The sequence below is a fragment of the Hydra vulgaris genome, chromosome 02, assembly GCF_038396675.1.
Source record: "Hydra vulgaris chromosome 02, alternate assembly HydraT2T_AEP".
In the NCBI taxonomy this organism is placed as follows: Eukaryota; Metazoa; Cnidaria; class Hydrozoa; order Anthoathecata; family Hydridae; genus Hydra; species Hydra vulgaris.
In genome coordinates, this window is record NC_088921.1 from 57,603,776 (window position 1) to 57,625,755 (window position 21,980).

The window sequence follows — 21,980 nt, forward strand, 5'->3', positions numbered from 1 at the left end:
ATTAAAAAAAAAACAAGAAAAAAGACTCATAGAGCAAAAGTCAGAAGAAGTCGAGTTAGAAAGATAGCATAGAGAAAGCGGACAGATATTGCACCAGATGTTGGAATGTGCAATTTAAGTTCAATATCAAGATAACTTGATAGAAACTGTTGTTACGTATACCGTTTTACATAATTCACATAATATATACTCCAAAGGATTTGATTAATCACTGCACCGCACAATATTGTAACTCAATAAGTTGGTAAAGTTTAAATAAAATGAATTTGTTTTGACACGTGATATTTCTTAAGAAATAAACGCGCTTTAAAATAAAATTACTTCCGCAAGATTAATACGTAAGCGTTACGTCAGCGTTACACTGTTATTGCATCAGGGAATCAGTGACCTGTCTAAATATATATAAGTATACACAATTCTTGGTCAAAAAAAGTTTTATGAGGGGAGGAGTTGTACGTTTTTTAACAGTAGCAACACAATAAACACACGGCAATATAAGTAAATATAAATATAAAAATATCGTTACATTTTTTTACTGAATAAAAAACATTTTTCAAATACAAGAGGCTTTTATTTTGCAATCAAACCAGCCCAAAAAATAAAAAATAAAAAAATATTTTTTTATCAAGGCTTAAGTCACGCTAACTCGACGAATTTTAGTTTCTTCCGTATCAATTAATTCATCTTTTTCATTGATATAATAAATATCTAAATAAAAAGTTGAATAAAGGGCTAAATAAAAAGTTAACTGAATCAAAAATAAACTAAAAATCTAAAAAATATATATAAACATCAAAAATAACATTTCACTTAAAATAATTTTTTTTTTTTTTTTTTTTACACTCACGAAATGCAGCTAAAAAACTTTTATTCATTTTATTCGCTTTTTTTTCATTATTATTTAAGTATATGTATGTATATTTATGTGTATGTATGTATATATGTGTGTATGTATATATATATATATATATATATATATATATATATATATATATATATATATATATATATATATATATATATATATATATATGCATATGTGTGTGTGTGTGTATATGTATATATATATATATATATATATATATATATATATATATATATACACATGCATATGTGTGTGTGTGTATATATATATATATATATATATATATATATATATATATATATATATATATATATATATATATATATATATATATATATATATATATATATATATATATAAATATATATATATATATATATATATATATATATATATATATATATATATATATACATAAATATATATATATAAATATATGTAAATTATGTTAGTGTATTCAACAAACAGAGTGCTCAATGTTCTTAAAGAACAGAGCAATAATAAATTAGTAAAAACACTTATCTAATTTTTTCTTTCATCTACACAGCGTTTCTCCATCAGTAGGTGCATCAGGAAGAATTATTCCTGATGAACCTACTGATGGAGAAACACTGTGTAGAAGAAAGAAAAAATTAGATAAGTGTTTTTACTAATTTATATATATATATGATATATATATACATATATATATACATACATATATATATATATATATAATATATATATATATATATATATATATATATATATATATATATATATATATATATATATATATATATATATATATATATATATATATGTATATATATTTAAACAACTTTAAAAGGTATTCTACAAAATAAAGTGCTCAATGTTCGTAAAAGAACAGAGCAATTATATATTAGTAGAAAATCACTTACATTTCTGATGAATCTTTATTGATGAAACACAGTGTTAAATGAAAAAATTTTTGTTAAGTGATTTTCTACTAATTTATGTATGTGTATATATATATATATATATATATATATATATATATATATATATATATATATATATACACACACACACACACAGTCATGTGACAATTTATTATGGCCACCCATAATAAATCTAACTGACTTATAAAAAACATTTTGACAAATAAAAAACATTTAACAAATTGTTAATAAATTTTATTATTTAAATATTACTACAAATATATTCAAGATTAATATTTGGTGATTCCTCCTTTCGCCTCTATAATTGCAAGAACCCTATTTGGCATACTTTTGATGCATTTTTCAGCCATTTCCTTCAATTCTTTAATATGGTTCCAATGGTGAATCATTCTTTCTATTAAATACACTTTATATGTGATATTTTCTTTAGATATATGCTTCTTTAGGAGCGCCCAAATATTTTCTATAGGATTTAGGTCAGGAGAGTTTCCTGACCAAAAAAGTAATGGAATATTTTGTTTGGATAGATATCTCTTATTTGTTTTAGCCGTGTGACATGGTCCTGCATGAAGGGTTTTTCTTTCACCTAGACTAAACCATTCTGCCAATTGTGGCAACAATTTTTGTTCCAGGACTTGTTTTATATTGTAGCTGATTCATTATTCCCTCTACAATATAAAGCCTTCCCATTCCCACATATCACTGACCAGATCATCACGGAGGTGGGATGTTTAACAGTTTGAATAATGCAGTCCAATAATTTTCCCCTTTTTTTCTTTTTACATATTGAGCCTTCTTTGTTAAAACATAGTCATAAGAAATAGATAGTCTGGTCACTCGGGCTGTACTATGCGATTTTTCTAACATTCGCTAGAAGCACTTGAAAACTGTCAAACAGCCAGAAACAGAGTGCAGAAAGTATGGAAACGGTCAAAGAGTTCAATGGTGAATTTGATTTTGAAGCATTATTTTTTTCTTTGGAGAATGATTTTCTTTTTGTAGACAAAAATTTTAATAAAGATTTAGATGCCTTGGTGTTAGAGTTATCTAGTGAACCTGTTGTAGAGTTATCTAGTGAACATTTTCTTGCACAATTTGCTCTAAGAAGTGCATATCTCAAAGAGGCCTTACAAGGCATACAAATTCAAAACATCAAAGTATTCCTTTGGATTTAGCATTACAAAATCCTATACCACCTATTTTTCTCAGCGAATTTAAAAGTCTGTTCAATAAAAGCATTACTACCTTGATTGACGACGAATGCTATCCTGATTTGTATAGAAATGAGTTAAGAATTAATCATGCAATCCTATTAGAAAACTCACAACAAATCCTATCTCTATTAGAGGCAACAATAGCTAGTTTTAAAGATAATGGCGATGCAGAAAACTTTTATCTTCAATTTTACAAAGATATTAATTGTGATAGAGGAATCTTTATTAACAGTCTGACTAAAAAAACAAGTTTTCTAGGCTATGAACTATGCAATCATGTTTTAGCATTTCTTACAAACTCATTTTACAATAACTTTTTTGTAAATTTAAATGATTTATCGTCAGTTGAACTTTCAGATAGAGATAAAGAAATTATCTTGTATCTAAGTGATTATGTATTCAGTACATTTTATTGCAGAGTTTGCAGTTCGCAGGTATGGCAGCAAAAGTTAAGCACAGGCTACCTTTCACTTCTTAATGCTGGTAAAATAGAACATTTTTTTAAGAATTCTGAAACACCCACTGAGTCTTACCAAAAATTTGTAAATGCTAAAAACTGAGGTGGTTTGTGAAAAGTGTCGCCTCCAGTTCTTTTTTTAAACATCTTTGCTGCCAACAAGGCTGCAAGCAACCACTAATTAGAGTTGGAAGTTACTAGAATAGAAAAGATGAAGATTGTAGAGCAAGATAACGATTGAAAGCTTTACAAAAGTTGAGCTTCTCTTTACAAAAATCTTTACAAAAAGTTGAGCTTTTTTCTTTCACCAACAAAGTAATGGTTTTGTAAAAAAAATTGATTCAAAACTGATTGAAACCGAAATTTTAAAAAACAGTGTTGTTATGGCAAGCATATCTGAACTTTGTAGTCTTTGGACTAATCAAGTATCCAAAGTACTGTCTTTAAACTTATTTTATCATCTGGTTACACTTTATGTTAGATTGAGATCTTTTTCATATGCAAAAGAAAAACAAAGTATCCATAAACTTAAAGAGAATCAAACAAAGTCAAAATCACTCTGTTCAAAAATGAAAAAAACATCAATTAGATTCGAATAAATAGTTTAATGTAATATCACATTCAAAAACGACTATTTTCATAGCCACAAATTTCACAAAAACATACTTGGCATAGTAACTCTGTTATTAATTTGAAAAAATGTTTCGATTTGTTTGTGTCAGTAGGTCATAGATAAGGGTTCTTTGGAGTTAAAGTCTTAAGGCCGTAAAGACTTTAACTCCAAAAGACCCTTATCAAAATCTAGTACAAAATTAAAATATACACACAATAGTTTTAAATTTATAATAAACAAATATTTTCAGGTTAACTTTCTGCTCTGACTGACTTATAGGTCAGGTCACCCAAAAATTTTAGAATTTATATTAAAAAATATTTTCTATATGAAAAAAAATTCTAGTCCTCTCTTGTATTAACCATTTGAGATCATATATATATATATAGGCTCCCCCATGCACCCAATATGGGAAAGGGAAAGCAATTTTAGGGAGCTTTTTTCAAATTTTAGAGGTCCCTAAGCCAAATTTGAGGAGCTAATAATCTAATACCTAATAATCAAATGTTTTTTAAAATTATGGTGTCCTAATGACAGGTTTTGAGAAAAATACTTTTTTATATATCCAGTGGTACCTATGAAAAATAGATGAGCTTTAAGAAAGTCACCCAGTATCACCCCTGATTACGCGCTAGGTCCCAAATACACTTTCATTGTTATCAGAGGTTCTATAAAAAATCCTAATATTTAAATATTATCCTTAGAGGTTCTATAAAAAGCATCATAGGTGTTTGTTTACATTGTAACAAAAGTAAAACAAACAAAAAAACAAGTCTGCAAAATAAACTTTTTTATTTATTATTTTAACAATGAGTTTCTCAATTAACTGATCAATATTTTATGCCATTTAATGCTTTTAAAAAGATTTGTGTCTATGAAAATAGCTGTTTTTACGCAAATTCATTTATTTGTTTTCAGTAATACAAGGAGACATAAGAGAGTTTTTTTTTATTAAATCACTTGAAAAGTCAACTTTTTTTATCAACAGATTTTTCAAAGTCCATTTTCTGTGTGGTATACGTGTCATACTCTCCTCCATTGATATTTTGTTTGATTCATTAAGATTCAGACAGTTACCTGCAATTGGGTGAAATATATGTTGATTTCGAATAGTATTATCATTGAATCCAAAATCAAATAAGGAAGGATTATCTTTACTTCTACCAATTGACCATTGTTGTCCGAAGCAATTTTCTAAAGGATCCTGACAAAACCTTTCAGTTAATATATAACTTACATTGTTATTAATTAAAAATTTGACAAGTTCAATAACAGAATTAACTGTAATCTTTATACCTTCATGGGTTTGCCAAGTAATAAACATCTTACTTCATCACTTTTTGAAAAATTTAAGGGTCTTGATTGAATAGAAAAAAGCCAATCAGAAAGGTATTTTTAAAAATTTTCTTTTAGAAATGTAAATCGAACATCATTAGTATCAGAAAATGAGTTGCATTTTAATATATAATCATTTGTATTACCAACATTTACGAACAAAAAAATCATTAAAATATTTGCAAAACTGTGCAGTTCCACCAGTATTAGATGGTGCATAGATTTCTAATCCACTACTACATGAATTACTTAAAACTTGTGCAGATAAACGAACATTCATAGCAGAAAATGGAGTTATTTTAATGTGCTCAACGGTTAGTTTTGGACATTTTAATGACATTTTAAATCTTGATAAAACAAATCAGTTAAATGAGACCATAGAACATGCTGGTCCTGATTCCACATATAACAATTGCTTTTACCAGCTCCAGAATGAGAAAGGCTGTTCTTTACTGTTTTTATTAAATAAGGGACATCAGAAATAAAATATATAAACCTTTTATCATTATCATCAACAAATAAATTATCAGTGCGGTCACATCAACATGACCATTATTATGTTCTTTCTCAGTTATATTAAAATGCATTTAAAAAAAATTTCTATTCGACGATGCTCCATCACAAGTAACTGCTACTACTTTTAAACCAACTGAGATTTCTAAAATGCCAACGGCTTTCCAAAATAGAGAAAACAATTGCACTGATGGAATATTTATAGTAGCAAAATTTGCAAAACTGTATTTGAAAAGATTTACAATACTTCTTATTAAGAAAACTAATACATGAGAAGCAAGTTTGTCTGCCTGTTGTTGCAAAATTAACAATAGGATCGCTCAAATCAACATAACCAATTAATTCTCCAGAATGTTTGTCCCAAATAAGAGTTTCTTGAGCTGAAAAATGTTCAACTTTATCTGTTAATTCTTTGATTATATTTTTATTAAATCCTAACTTTGGCTTCACATAATTTTTATAGTCATGCAATCGCCTATGACTTGGTAAAACTAAGAAACCAGAATTATTTTTCTCATTTAATCTGCATCATAAGCAGCTGGTGATTTTGCAGCTAATCTCAAACAGTAACGTATTATTGCTGAATAGTGAATTCCTTGCTTTGAGCTTTTTAAATATTTTTGCTTCTCTTCCTAAAACAGGCTCATAAATGGAGAAATCTTGCTTTTATCAACTCCTTCCATTATTTGAACTAAATCACTTTCAATACCCTTACTTATAGCAAGTGACAAATTTTCAATCTCCTGTTTCATCAAAGCTAATTTCTGTTTTAATTCTTTATTTTCCAGACCAACACTCTGTAATGTAAGCTTCAGACAATCTGGAGATGTAAGTTTAATTGGTGCATTTAATCTAGCAGGGATACAAGCACTGGCAAAAATTTTTTTCAAACTTATGATTTCTTTTTTTTTCAATGCTTTTGCATTGAGAACAGCATAACACTAACTCAATCAGCATAATACATGACTGAGATTGAAAATACTGTCTGATTTAAGGGAAACTCATTCCTAGATGAAAATAAATCAAAATTTTTTGAAATACAATGTTTAATATACAGAATTGACTTTAATGCAAATATATCAGTTATTCCAGAACACTGGCTAAACAAAGTAATAACAGAAATAAGATTTGTAGCTGAAATATGTTGCATTGATCTTTTATATTTGTATATATTAAATGATTGTCTGAAATGAGCCAAGAATATACACAAATGGTACAAGCAAGACTATCATCAACATATATTTCATATCATAACATAAGTGTTTCATAAGGACATAAGTGGATTGTGTCATAAAATTTAAATTCTGCCACAACAGGACTCACACTCACTGTCCGATCACAAATCTTTAACTTGCTAATACGATTTAGGAACTCTTCGTATGATTTATATATAGGTTTAAAAGTAATAATACTATTTGAAATCATTGAAGCATCTCTTTTAGCAACGATTGAAGATGCTGATTTCTTTTGTATAGGTATTGATGACATAAAACTTTTTTTGATAGAAACATAATCGGTAATGATCCAGGTTTTAGTGACTTTCTGTTATCGTTACGAAGTATCATTTCTGAAAGACAATGCTTTTCACAAATAAACAGACTCTATTTTTCTATTTGAGCCTTCCAATTTATATCTTGAATACGATCTTTAAGTATAATGGTTATTAGATTTTTAAGAAGTATTAAAACTATCGTTAGATGCAGGAATTTTAAATATTGAAACTCCCTTATGCCTCCTAGAAGTACTGCATCCATAAATAGAACAATTAGCACCAGGCATTTAAAGAATTTGATGAAGAAGATGCAATTTAAACAAGCAGTTCATAAAAAAACAATCAACAAAAATAAATTTTGTGCACTATGTGGACACTAAAAAATTTCTAACAAAGAGTTGATCAAAGGAATACCGCAAGTGGCAAGACTATCTGTTTCTTATGACTATGGCTAAAACTTGGAAAGTACTCTCGTCACTTAAGCATAGCTTAAAATATTATACAAAGATTGTTAAGTGAATATTTAAAATTTGGTGTAAGAAAGTGGATATTTTAAATACATCTAAACTAATTTTACCAATTTCCAATCATCTTCTGTTAAATTCCTATACTTTTTTGCCCACTCCAGCTTTTTTTGCATTATTTTTGGTGTCAGTTTAGGCTTCTTAGCTGGACATCATGAAATATAACCAAGATCGTGTAGGCGACGTTGAACCGTTCTCTTCGACATTTTGACTTCAGATTGGTCCAGCTTATTAGTTATTTCATTGTTGGTGGCCTGGCTATTTTCTAAAACAATCTTGGTAAGTATTCTTTTCCCGCATGGTGTTAGGATTCTCTTCTTTTCACATTTACCAACCCTCTTTGGCATCAAGTTTTCCATATTAGCCATTATTTTGTGTATATTTTGTACAGAAACCCGCAAAATACCACATTTTCTTGTTGAGAAAGATTAGTATTTATTAAAAATGCCCTTATTTCAGCAATTTTTTGTGGTAACATGTCCTTTTTTATCCCCATAACTAAAATAAGATATCACATTTCAGTACTACAGGTAAGAATTTGCTTTGGTACTCATAACTTTAAAAATATCAAATCAAATACAATTGTTTTTACTTTAAAATAAAAAGAAATATTCAAGAAACAATATTTTTACTGATTTAAATAAATATTTTGACGATAACCTAATAAACGAATTCAAAACTCTGGTAATAAAATTTAACAAGCGTACAGTAAAAAGATTATAATTAAGATGAAATCATACAAAATACAATAATTTCTATGTTTGTTCTCACAATGACCGATATAAAAAAAATTAGACACTCTTTTTATATATTAAATATATTTTTCTTTTTAAATTTAATAAAAAAGTTATTAAAAAAGACTGATTTTTCTTTTTAATTTAATGAAGTTTTTCATTATTTCTGTACGCAAAATTGTTACCATGACAGTGGCGTGATTTCATTGTACTAATGTATTAACCATGCTCTATTTTCAACATCTGCTGTTTTAATAAGATATAACAAAACTTAAACACGAGTAAAATGATTCTTGCATGATACTCAATGAAGTTTATTTTTAGAAATCAAAAAAAATATATTTAAATTTATATTATTATAGTTCATTTAAATAAAATAAAAAGTTATGCCAAAAATTCTTTGTAAAATAAGAAATAGAGGCAAAGAACTATTCTTAGTGAAAAAAAACTAGGAAGACACTAAGGTTCTACATTTACACCAAATTGTCCAGAAGCGGAAAAAGAACTGTTGCATTATATCTAAGCTGAAGACTCCTTAGGAACTTGGAGAACACAGAACTCGTAGCATACAATGCATTTTACAGTCTAATTAATATTAATTTTAGGAAAGAAGTTGAAACTCTAATAATGAAATAAAAAAAACTGCAATCCTTTAACAACAGATTGACACCAGGAGCAATTACGGATAGAGAGATTTTTTTAATAGAATCCAAAAAGGTATTTTGGTTAGGATATGACATAAAAAACATGATTAACAAAATAACAATGGATAGAAAAAGAACAAAAGAAACTAAATGCATGGACATTATGTTTTTGAAAATGCATAAGGAAAAAAGACAATGTTGTCTAGACTGTTCTAATATTAGCTTTAAAAAGGGTACTGAGAGATCTGCAAAAAAAATCTAAAGAAAATCTAAGGGAATCCTCAAAAAATGAAGACTTACATATATCTTATAGCTCAGAAAGTAATTTCATTGATTATTTAAGCTCAGAATACAATGACTCTGTTAAAAGTGAGCTAAATGATAATGTTGTTAATATGATAATCTTGTTCGAAGAAGAATAAAGTATAATACTGCCTAAAGATATTCTAAAGCATATGGTGATAACTGCTGTAGTAGAGGACTTTCTGTCACCCAGCACACTGCTATCATAAGCAGTGTTATGACTATCTCAGAAGGAGAAATAAATGATTTTGTTTTATCTGAATCATCATCACTTTTCAGCCACAATAGAAAGATTAGCTGTACTAGCGAAAGTGATTGGGAAAAATGGCTTTCCTCATATTGAGTCAGGTGCTGTAGAAATGCAGTTCAAAGCAGTTTACAATCTAATAGAATCTTTTGACCTCAGTTATCATTTACAGTGTATATGTTTTGATACTACTGCTTCCAACACTGGAAAGTACCACGGAGTAATAGCAAGAACAGCGTATTATTTTGGGCAGCCACTACTTTTCCTTGCCTGTAGACATCTTGTTTTAGAAAGACATTTTACCCATGTTAACAAGATTTCTTCTGGCATTAAAATGTCTGGTCCAGATAATCAGCTCTTTAAACACCTAAAATCATTAAAGACAGTTTCTCAAAAAGAGAACTTCAAATTTCATACTCCTGATCTGTTACATCATGCAAGAACCATGGCAAAAGCATTATATTACTTTAAAATATAATTACTGTTGGAAATCATTCCAAACTTATCAGAGGAAAATATAAAAAAGATATGGCTATGTTTGTAGGCATCTTTTACACTCAGTGGTTTCTTAGAGCAGTATCTGCATTTGCTCCTCCACATCAGGTTAAAAATAATTAGAAGAAATAAGAAAATATAGATTAAAAAATAAGATTAAAAAAGATCAGTTTCTTTCTTAACTGATGAATTAATCTAATTTTGTTAAAATATTTTGTAGGACATGAAAATGCTGTGGTAGAAGAAGAGGTTCATTGATATAAATCTTCATGCAGCTACTTCAGCATAAAATCATCAGGCAGGCACAGCTTTTATCTTGATCCTGTCTTAGTTAAGCTTGCTTTAGCAGATGAGCATTGCCCGAACAGAGAAGATATTGCTAAAGCATTTTACAGTACAAAACTGCAAAACTTAAAGTGAATCCACTTGAACATGTTATGGTAAATAAAGAGCTTCTTCACTCTCTAGATTTTGCACAAGATCAGTGTCCATGTTTTAGTGCTATAGTAACTAAGCAATCTTAGCTTATTTTTGATAAGATTAGACATGGAAAGAGTGAGTTGCAGTTGCTTAAGATCCCTTCACAGTTATGGCAGTTCAATTCAGTTCAACCATTATTATCTTGAGTTTGAAATTATTACTTAATTCCTTGACGTGGTCAATGACTCATCAGATAGGGTCAACTAGTTAAAGAACTGATTAGAAAAACATCCTAAGAGAAGAAAAGACAGGATTTGTTTTCGTTTAACCATTTTTACAAAAGAAGTGGACAAGAGAATAGAAAACAGATTTAGCATCAAGCACAACTAATAGTATTTTTAAACAACAATTTGTTAACAATTTTCAAAAAGTCTAATGTTGCGTTAATTTTGTTTTTCTTATGTGTTCTCCTGCAACTTGAAAGAAAGGTATATTATTAGGGGAGAGCTGATCCACCTTACTTTAGATACTTCACAAAGTTTGATATCCAAAATAATATGCATATTTTAATAACTTATTTATAATTTGAATAATTAAAGTGGATTTTGTAATAAAAAAGACCATAGAAATAGGGAAATAATTTTTTTTGTTTACTTTATTACTTTTTCTATAACTTTTTCAGTGTTGAGAAAAAAAATATGCAGAAAGAGTGCCTACTTTTTTTTTAAGATTAGGCAATGTGAGAATAAATGTAGAAAAAAATTAAATTAAATAATGCTGAAGCATGGCACACATAAGTCAAAAATGTCAAAAAAGGTCTGCGCACCATATAAGCTTAAAAATTTTCACCTTAATCTGAACCACCCTAATATATATATATATATATATATATATATATATATATATATATATATATATATATATATATATATATATATATATATATATATATATATATATATATATATATATATTAGGGCATGTCATTTTTCAACAATTTTTTCAAATTAAATCCTAACCACCTGGGTTAGTTGACCAGTTGGATGAAAATGATTTTACGCTGAAAATTTTTTTTTGAAACACATTTTACAATTTGTGCCCCAAAATCCCCACTTTTTAAACCAAAAAGCGGTTTTAAACATTGAAATAAAACACCAATTTTTTTCTATGAACTGTATAAGGCCTAAATATTTATTTAGAATGGGTTGGAAAGTTAAGTTTTTAAAAAAGTGCATTGATTTGGCCACGGAAAAATGGGCGAAATGTTCTAATTTTACATTTTATGGATATATCAATTGACCATTGTTTTTATCTCTTGAACTTTCCACGACAAACTTTATCAAATTCTTGTTTACAAAGATTAAATTAAGCCAAAATTCAATTTTAAAAATAATTTCTAATACAGGAACCCCCTATAGGCTAGTGTGGGGTGACGGAGGATTCATTTCTTCACCACCCACCCATTCTAATTTTTTTTACAGAATATGTGTGTACCATCAATAAAGCCCAAAAAGAAAAAGGATAATTAAGCCAAGGTTTATCATCGTCTTTACTAAAACTTAACAGATTGAAAATAAACCACAAGCTCCTACCAACCAACTGTGACAAGCTAGGTGGTTTCTCCTGGGTGAAGTCTAGACCTTTCAGAATGAATAGATTTTTAGACTGCTCATAGTGTGTAGGAACTAGTCATTAGAAAAGAACTTTTGCAACTTTTTCTTTCTCATCATCTTCGAGTTCTTTATCTACGAGACATAATGGAATCAAGATTTGATCCGAATACCACATATGTCTCTCTATTCATTTCAATATTTCTTTAATTCCCTCTTGTACATCATTAGCTCCTGGATCATAAATTCTACCCAACTTTTATACTGGACCATCTGCCAGTATGCTTTTATATCTTGAAAAAGTGAAGAGGAAACTAAAAAGGAACACACAAATGACACAGTATAAAATATAGAAATAAATTCTGCCATTTTATTGATTTCTTTTTTTCAATTGGTAGGGTAACTGATTATTTAAAACTTGAATTTAAAGATAATATATAGATTTCGCCATAAAACATGCATGGGAAACCGATATTGGAGCATAAACATTAAAGCTTACATCCGGACATAAGTAGGTGAGTGTAAATTCTTTGTAATCACCACTTGGAAATACTAAATTAACAAGTGCATATTTGCAAAATTGAACAATTTTTTCAATCTGTTTTTCTAGATACGTTCCTTTAACTGCAACTTTGTCAAACATAGTTTCCTTTGTTGTGTTCCAATTAGCTTGGAAAACTTTGAACATCAGATTTTTAGGAGCATAAGTTTTACCAATGCAAACTTTTTCCTAAAAATGTTTACAGTGAAGCTTGTAAACATTTCTTCAACAAGCAAGCTGTAATAAAATTGAACCCTGTGTTTGACAGAATCTAACGTTTGTGCTGGAATATTTTCCTGTATTAGTTGCAGTTGTTTCAAAGCACAGACCCTTTATATAAGCTCTTAGCTTATATTCATCCAAAATGTTTACTAAAGTATCATGAAAAGATTTTCCAGTACCGTGTTCTATTGGCGAAATGTCAAGAAGCTTTAAATCACCATTGATATTTACAAGAACAGCAAAACTTTTTCTTATTTTGTACTGTTGGTAATATCGTGCAAATTTTCCATCAAAATGTGCAATAATTGGAAATTGACTTTGTCTTGCAGTTTTTATTATATCTTCTCAATATTTAGCTGTACTTGTACTTACTGCTTTGTTTTTTGCACATCTGATGGTGGATTCAGAAAGCGAGAAAACTGTTAAACTGCCCCAAGAAGTAAATACTGTCAGAGTGCAAGTGCATCATATTTCTAGATGAAATGTTTTTTGAAACGCCTGTAATTGCAACTTCTTATGCAAATTTTTTAGGTAATACTGTTGAAGCACTAAAACTTGATTTAATTTTGTTTGCTGAATAGTCAGAATCCTGTCAGGAAGAGACCTCACTTTGTTCTGATGATAAAAACTCAGTCTTCTCAGTTTGATCCTCTTGACGCTCAATAAATGTTAAATATTGCAATCTTCTTTCTTCTATCTTTTTTATCTTTTGACAATATGCTAAATCCTTTGAACCAAGTGCTGCTGAATCGCTTTAATCATTTTTATTTTTTTTCAAAGTTGCCTTTTTTAACTAGATCATTTAATTGTTTCCTAGAACACATAATATTTATTGAATTTTTAAAAACAGCTTTAAAACTTTTTAATGCCTCATATCAGAGGCAGGGTGAAAAAAGTCAAATTAACAAATTAACATAAGCAAAATTAAAATTCGATAAAAATAAAAAAACTATACTTATATATTATTTTGCAAACTTGATGTGCTTGTCATGAAATATGCCCCCATCAATCCACAGTTTCTTTATAGCAAAAAGGATGCCGTTCTTAGGACATATTGCTAAAAATGTCTTTAAAAGTGATCTCTTGTTTTTTGGTAATAGAATTTACTTTTTTTTTAAATCTTCATTTTATTTTTTATTGTAAAGTTGTAAAGTTGTAGTTTCTAATAAAAAAAAAAAAATCTTAGCTTAAGTAAAAGTATGGCACGAAATTGTTTTTTAATCTTTTCTAATCTTTTTAGAATAAACAGTTATAATACAAAAAATAAAGATGTTTTTGTTTGTAACAGGCGTGAGTTATATTTGATCGCAAGCATCAGTTTATTTAAATATACTTAAAAATGATACTAAGTTGTTGGTCTAAATTAGTATATATTTTTTTAATGTAAACTTCCCAACAAATTCCAAATTAATATTAAGGCCTTTTAGAGTTCATAGAAAAAAAAATTGGTGTTTTATTTCAATGTTTAAGGGTTTTGGGGCACAAATTGTAAAAGCGGAGACCTTAAAAACGGGTTTCAAAAGGTTTTTTTCAGCTAAAATCATTTTTATCCAACCCGTTAACTAACCCAGGTGGTTAGGATTTAATTTAAAAAAATTGTTGAAAAATGATGCAGCCTTATATATATAAATATACATATATATATATATATATATATATATATATATATATATATATATATATATATATATATATATATATATATATATATAGATCTATAGTTTGTTGGCTTTGGGAAGAGCGGAAGGAAAAAAGTGATTCTTACGCCAACACATATGTCACTTTTAATTACTTTTGACTTTCGTCCAACATTTTCGTGTTGGACGAAAGTCAAAACCATTAATTTAATTACAAATTAATTGTTATATAAAAAAACCACAAAAACGCAAATTTAATTGACCAGAATGTTTTTAAAAACATTCTGAATGTTTTTAAAACATTCTGAATGTTTTTAACAATATAAACAATGTTTTTATTTTTAATATTTTTAATAAAATGTTTTTATTTTTATTTTTTTTAATAAAATGTTTTTATTTTTATTTTTTTTACTGTAAATCATGCGCGGAGTGTTGATAAATCGACTATCTTATAGCCTGACTCGCAAGGGAGTGCTGCTACATCGACTGACAAATAGCCTGACTAGCAAGGGAGTGCTGCTACATCGACTGACAAATAGCCTGACTCGCAAGGGAGTGCTGCTACATCGACTGACAAATAGCCTGACCCGCAAGGGAGTGCTGCTACATCGACTGAGGGTTTGGTTGGGGCAGGCAGTCTATCATTATTAAAAAAAAAAAAATTCCGGTCTTGCATTTTAATTTTTTACTTTTTGTCAACAAAATATGGAAAAAACTTTCGGACAACATCTAAGGGTTCTATATATATATGTAAATATATATATATATATATATATATATGTACATATATATATATATATATATATATATATATTATATATATATATATATATATATATATATATATATATATATATACTCTTGCATGGTCGTTTTTAAGTATTTACCATGTCAGTTTTAGGTTTTTTTTTAATTTTAAAAACCAGAAAAACCTTTTTTTTTCCTAATTATTTGATAGATTGCCTGCCCAAACCAAACCCTCAGTTGATGTAGCAGCACTCCGTTGCGAGTCAGGCTATTTGTCAGTCAATATAGCAGCACTCTGTTGCAAGTCAGGCTATTTGTCAGTCGATGCAGCAGCACTCTGTTGCGAGTCAGGCTATAAGATAGTTGATGTAGCAACACTTAGTACATGTTTTAAAGTTAAAAAATAAAATATCCAGAATGTTTTTATTTTAAAAAAATAAAATAAAAACATTCAGAATGTTTTTAAAAACATTTAGAATGTTTCCAAAAACATTTAGAATGTTTCCAAAAACATTTAGAATGTTTCCAAAAACATTTAGAATGTTTCCAAAAACATTTAGAATGTTTCCAAAAACATTTAGAATGTTTCCAAAAACATTTAGAATGTTTCCAAAAACATTTAGAATGTTTCCAAAAACATTAAGAATGTTTCCAAAAACATTTAGAATGTTTCCAAAAACATTTAGAATGTTTCCAAAAACATTTAGAATGTTTCCAAAAACATTTAGAATGTTTCCAAAAACATTTAGAATGTTTCCAAAAACATTTAGAATGTTTCCAAAAACATTTAGAATGTTTCCAAAAACATTTAGAATGTTTCCAAAAACATTTAGAATGTTTCCAAAAACATTTAGAATGTTTCCAAAAACATTTAGAATGTTTCCAAAAACATTTAGAATGTTTCCAAAAACATTTAGAATGTTTCCAAAAACATTTAGAATGTTTCCAAAAACATTTAGAATGTTTCCAAAAACATTTAGAATGTTTCCAAAAACATTTAGAATGTTTCCAAAAACATTTAGAATGTTTCCAAAAACATTTAGAATGTTTCCAAAAACATTTAGAATGTTTCCAAAAACATTTAGAATGTTTCTAAAAACATTTAGAATGTTTCTAAAAACATTTAGAATGTTTTTAAAAATATTCTAGTCTTTTAATTTGTGGTTTTGTAGTTTAAATACTTTCGGCAATTAAATTAATGTGTTTTGACATAATCTAACCTTAATTTTGTCACACACACACACACACACACACACACACACACACACACACACACACACACACACACACACATATATATATGCGCACACCCATATATATAACTTATTGAGCCAACCATAACTTGCTGCACAATCTGCAACAAACAACTAATAATTCTTGCAGGGAATCTAAATGGCTCAATTGCAACTATATTTGTTGTTCTCACCAACTCATTCACCTTAATGCACATCAAAAATCAGCTATTCTTAATATCATCTTAAGAAATACTCCTAAATGCTAGGTGTCTAATACTCTTTTTAGCTTCGATAAATCGGATCACATTGTTGTAGTTGGTCAGCCTCCTCTAAATATCTATAAATTTATTTGCCCGGTTCCCCGCAAGGTTGCTGATGAGTCAGGGAGAACTGCTGACACTGTTGCACTAGTATGATGTATTCATTTTGAAACCTTAGTTGACTCCCATATAAAATAAAAGTTGCTGGCAGCAATTTTTATTATTCTATACTCTCCAATTAAGATACCTGCTGACCTCTAAGAAAGCGAATCTATAACAGGAATTCTCCTCTGGAATTCTTCTTTTGGCAAGAAATTAGGCTATTTCATAAAGGGTAAATCACCACCTCTATCTCACCTCTATCTCTAAAACTTTAGCAAACAAATTAAATGATTATTTCCAAAGTGTATTGGTAAGAAACAACCTAATGTTCTTCATTAACCAAGAATGCAAGATATGGGTCTCAAACAAACAGATTGGTTTCTTTTCAGGGCATAGTACAATGCTATTACTCAAATTATAGAGGATTAGAGTAAAGCTAAGGGTAATAACAAATCTGATTTTGTCAGTCATGACAAATTACTGCTAAAGTTAATGAATATTCTACTTAGCTGGCAAACATCCTGGATTGCAGTCTACTTATCTAACCATTGCCAAATAAATTAAAACAAACGATCTCACCACTGACTGAAAATGTATTGAACCCGATGTACTTTAAGAAAGTGTTCATGGTTCAAACCTGTTCATTTTCTTTATTTCTGACATTAATGATTATCACCCAACTTAAACCATTCTCCAAAAATATGCTGGCGATATTCTGACTTAAAATTAATCCCATTTGCACCGAAATTCAAGCTATATCTTATATATCTAAGCTATCTCATACTCAATAATGAGCTTGAAATAGTCAACAACCACAAATACCTTTAAATCATGTTTACTAAGAATCTTGATTGGGATGAACAATGGACAAAAGTGCACAACAATATAAAATCAGTACTATATCTACCAATCAGTAATCTACTTAAACCAGTTAAACAAATCAGACACAGCCCAAACTTCTACAAATTATCAGATTTTACCCTATTAGTTACTTGCTACATTGTGATTCTGTTCCTACTTTGTGGAGTCCTGCTGCATAAAAAGAGATTTTCACAATTTACACACATTTTACTCAGAACTCTTCTTTCCTAACTTTTAAAGCAGCAATCACCTGAATCATGCAAAAAAGTCATGACTCTTGGTTAAGTAAAGGCTAGAGACATTGTTTCAATAAAAATACTTAGCTTAGACAGATGTTAACTACACTCACCTACTGTCTTGTAGACAGCTTCCTATTTTTATTGAATACTTATATAACAAATAATTTTTAGTAATTTAAAAAAAAAAAAGATATATCTTTGAAAATAGAGTTTCTGTTATCTTTTCAGTTAATTTTTTTGCACCGTAAGTTTATTAGTGGCTAAAAATATTAAAAGCAAAAAAAAATATAAATGAGGGTATTTTGAGATATTGGGCCCTAAAAATGGGTTATATAAACTTGTAGTTTTATTAACTTTTAAGCATGTTCCCTTCATATTTCAGCATTTTAAGTACATTTATTGAATTCTGCATCAAAAAACAATTTTAAATTTTATTTTAATACCTTTGTCGTTGTTATTTTTTTATCTCATTAAGAAAAAAAATTTTTTTTAATGTTTTGAAAACCGGGCCATTTTTGGAAATCAGATCAATATTAAAATTTTGCTCAACATTTTTATTTTGCATGCAATCCACAGTGCATAAGAACATGCTCTAAGACCTTACAAGATATCCCCAGAATTTTTGTTTTTATTTTCAGGAGTCCAGTCTTGGAGATCCTGCTGTCAAATGCATTAAGGTACTTAGAGATTTCAAAAAAATAGTCCATTGCTGTTTTGGAAAATTATTAGGCTCTACTTATGCCAAAGATATGGAGCAGTTCTCTACAAGCTATAGAAATCTAGAGGCTACAATTCTTAAGAAGGTACACATAGTTGAGCAACATATTATTGAATTCATTGACATAAAAGGTGGAGTCTTCGGTATGGTAAATAAATTTTAAGTTTGATAAAAGATTACAATAGTATTAATTAATTATAATAATAGTAATTAAATACTTATTATTAAAATATAATAACAGTTTATGCAAGTTAAAATTTGCATAAACTACAAGGATTATTCATTAAATAAACTAGAATTTATTCTGTACATTTTATATTCTGTAGGTTTAGGTTACTGGACCGAACAAGCTCTCGAACCCATTCACCAGGATTTCAATCAGTTTTGGCGAATGAGAAAAGTTACAGAGCACATTCCAAACTATATTGAAGGGCTAAAAAACACAGTTGTTGCTTTCAACTACAAACATTCTTAAAGTAGCAATTTGTAGGTAGTTTGTAAGAAATACAACATTAACCTCCTATGAACAATTATTTAACATTATTTTTTGATATATGATATGATGATATATTACATGCAAAATATAAATAATAATCTAACAACATAAATCAGAATTTATTTTTACAGTAAGAAAGTAATTGTACCTAACCCTATTGTATAATAACCCACCCCTAGGGTATGGTTTCTAAAAGAAATTTTTAAATTTTTTGTGTTATATTAAAAATTCATTGACAGATGTTAAATTTCATTAAAAAAAATTTCTTGTTTAAAAGTTACGACCATTCAAAGTTATTTCAGGGGGTAACAGAATTTTAAACTTCTTATGGTCATAAATCTAAAATGAAAGAAGATTTTTTGATGAAATTTGAAATCTGTCCATAAATTTTGATCTAATTCATGATAAAAAAATTTAATGATCTTAGGAGACATAGTTCTAGGAATGGGGCAATTAGGGGTCAGGACAGGGTTGGGTTAGCTTCAATTACCTGAATTTTTGCAAGTCAACCTCATTTGATACCAGTATCAACATACTAGAAATTTGAGTATGCCACGTGGCTTTTAGGTACTTATCTTGGACAACAAAATTACTTTGCTTAAAATACTTGATTTCTCCCCAGGCCCCCAGTGAAAAATGTTGTTTTATACATTTTTGGAATAAGGAAGAGTCTTCTGATGGTAAACAAAAAAAATTTTTTGGGGATGTGTTGCAAGGTCTTAGAGCTTGTTCCTATGCACCATGAATCTTTTGAAACAAAAAGGAAGACACATGGTTTAATTGGGTGGATTGATGTGGAATTACCCAGGATAGAGGCAATTAGACAGTCTAATGCTTAAGGTGTCATACACTATTTATGATTGAAACATGTACTGTAACAATATAAAGCATAAGTAACTAAAAATATTATTATTATTAAAAGAAATTGTTACCACTGAATTGTTTTAATCTATCTTTTACAAATGTTTATGGCTTTTGAAGTAACTTTTTACATGTTAAATCTTGAAAAATTCACCAGACCTACTCAATCATTGTGAGGCTAATTTAAATTTGACAGTTTCAACTTTGGATCTCAGTGTTGACAGCTAGTACTCCTACCAGTGTTGATGGCTACTATCTCTTGATTTATAAAAACTCCACATGCTTGGCCTGGACATACACTTACATTGCAATTCACATATATGTTGTGAAATCAAGCTCAATTCTTTGACTATTTTTTTATGCGCTTTTATTTAGTACCTCTTCACTCAACTAGTACCTCTTCACGCCTTTCTTTCGGTCTTTTAAAGTTCTCTTTTCTACCAAAATCTGCTCTTCTTTTTTAATGTTATTTCTGATCCAATTAACCGAAATTATTTCTCACTTTTCTACAGCTTGTTGTCAGATGACATTCTCTTCAATACTCTCTGAAATATTTATCAGATGCTCAACCGAATTTAGTTTTCTGGTGGAAAATGCCATATGGTTGTCATGGTTTTAATTTTTAAAAATCTAGAGATTGCTCTGATATTTATAGCTTAATCAGTCTTCTTACTATTTAATTAACTTTTAAAATTTCATGGTGAGTCTGGTAACTTATTCTCTGACAGTCATTTTAATCAGACAATGGCTTTCAAGCCCTCTGGTTCTATTCTTTGCTGACTTGATAACTGCTATAAAAGAAAAAATCTATTACGCATTAGAGAAAGCAATGAGGCAAGGGCTATTGCTCTTGACATATAAGAGACTTTGGACAGCGTTTAACATGGTAGTCTTTTTAAAAGCTTGCTTTATATATTATATCTGAGAAACTTTTTTTTAACTGTCAAATTGCTCTTTTTTAAATGTAGTATTGAAAATACTCTCCTTCATTTTTTGTAACTTCTGGGAATACCACACAGTTCTATCCTTAATCCTATTTTGTTTCTCATTTACATTAATGATCTTCCTCATAATCTTACCTCTAAAGTGATTGCTGATGACACAACTTTACTTCAGTCTCAAGACACATACATTAGTCTTAATACTGATGACACACTCCAATCTCAACAAAAGCCATTGAATTTCAATTGGCAGAAACAGGCAGCCAATCTTAAATCTGATCGCTCTTCTATGATGGCTTAGAGCATGCAGTGACTAGCAAAATTTAACTCAAACAAAACTCAGTTATTTCTGCAAACTATTTTAATACTGATGATATTCCTATACTGATGTATGGTAACACTCATACTGAGTCCTCTACTTTTTGTCTTTTTAGATTATCATTCACTACTGATCTCTCATGGAAACCATCTATACAATTCATTAAAAAGTTAGTATTTACTAAGGCCTCTTTATTTACTGTTGGCTGCCTCTTTTTATTGTGTTAGCTATATTCTTACTCCTGACTCTCTATAAATCTCTTAATCATCTTTGAATAGAATACTATTGTCATATTTAGGCTGGTTATATTACCATTTCTCCTTTAGTAAGGCTCAAAAAAATCTTGTAAATTTAGTTGAGATCTAGCTGCCAAGCTTGAGGTTGTCTCCCATTGTTGTCATTATTTCTTTCT

General features: G+C 28.8%; 1 protein-coding gene across 2 annotated transcripts in view; it reads right to left on the reverse strand.

The window, feature by feature from the left end:
• Positions 1-495: 495 nt before the first annotated feature.
• The window catches only part of LOC100212375 (uncharacterized), a 61,369-nt gene continuing 39,884 nt past the window's right edge, over positions 496-21,980 (reverse strand). For both annotated transcript variants that reach the window (XM_065791484.1, XM_065791483.1), the window contains one exon: positions 496-708. In XM_065791484.1, the coding sequence (XP_065647556.1) occupies positions 632-708 (77 nt within the window). In that variant the 3' untranslated portion in view covers positions 496-631. The remainder of the gene's footprint in view (positions 709-21,980) is intronic.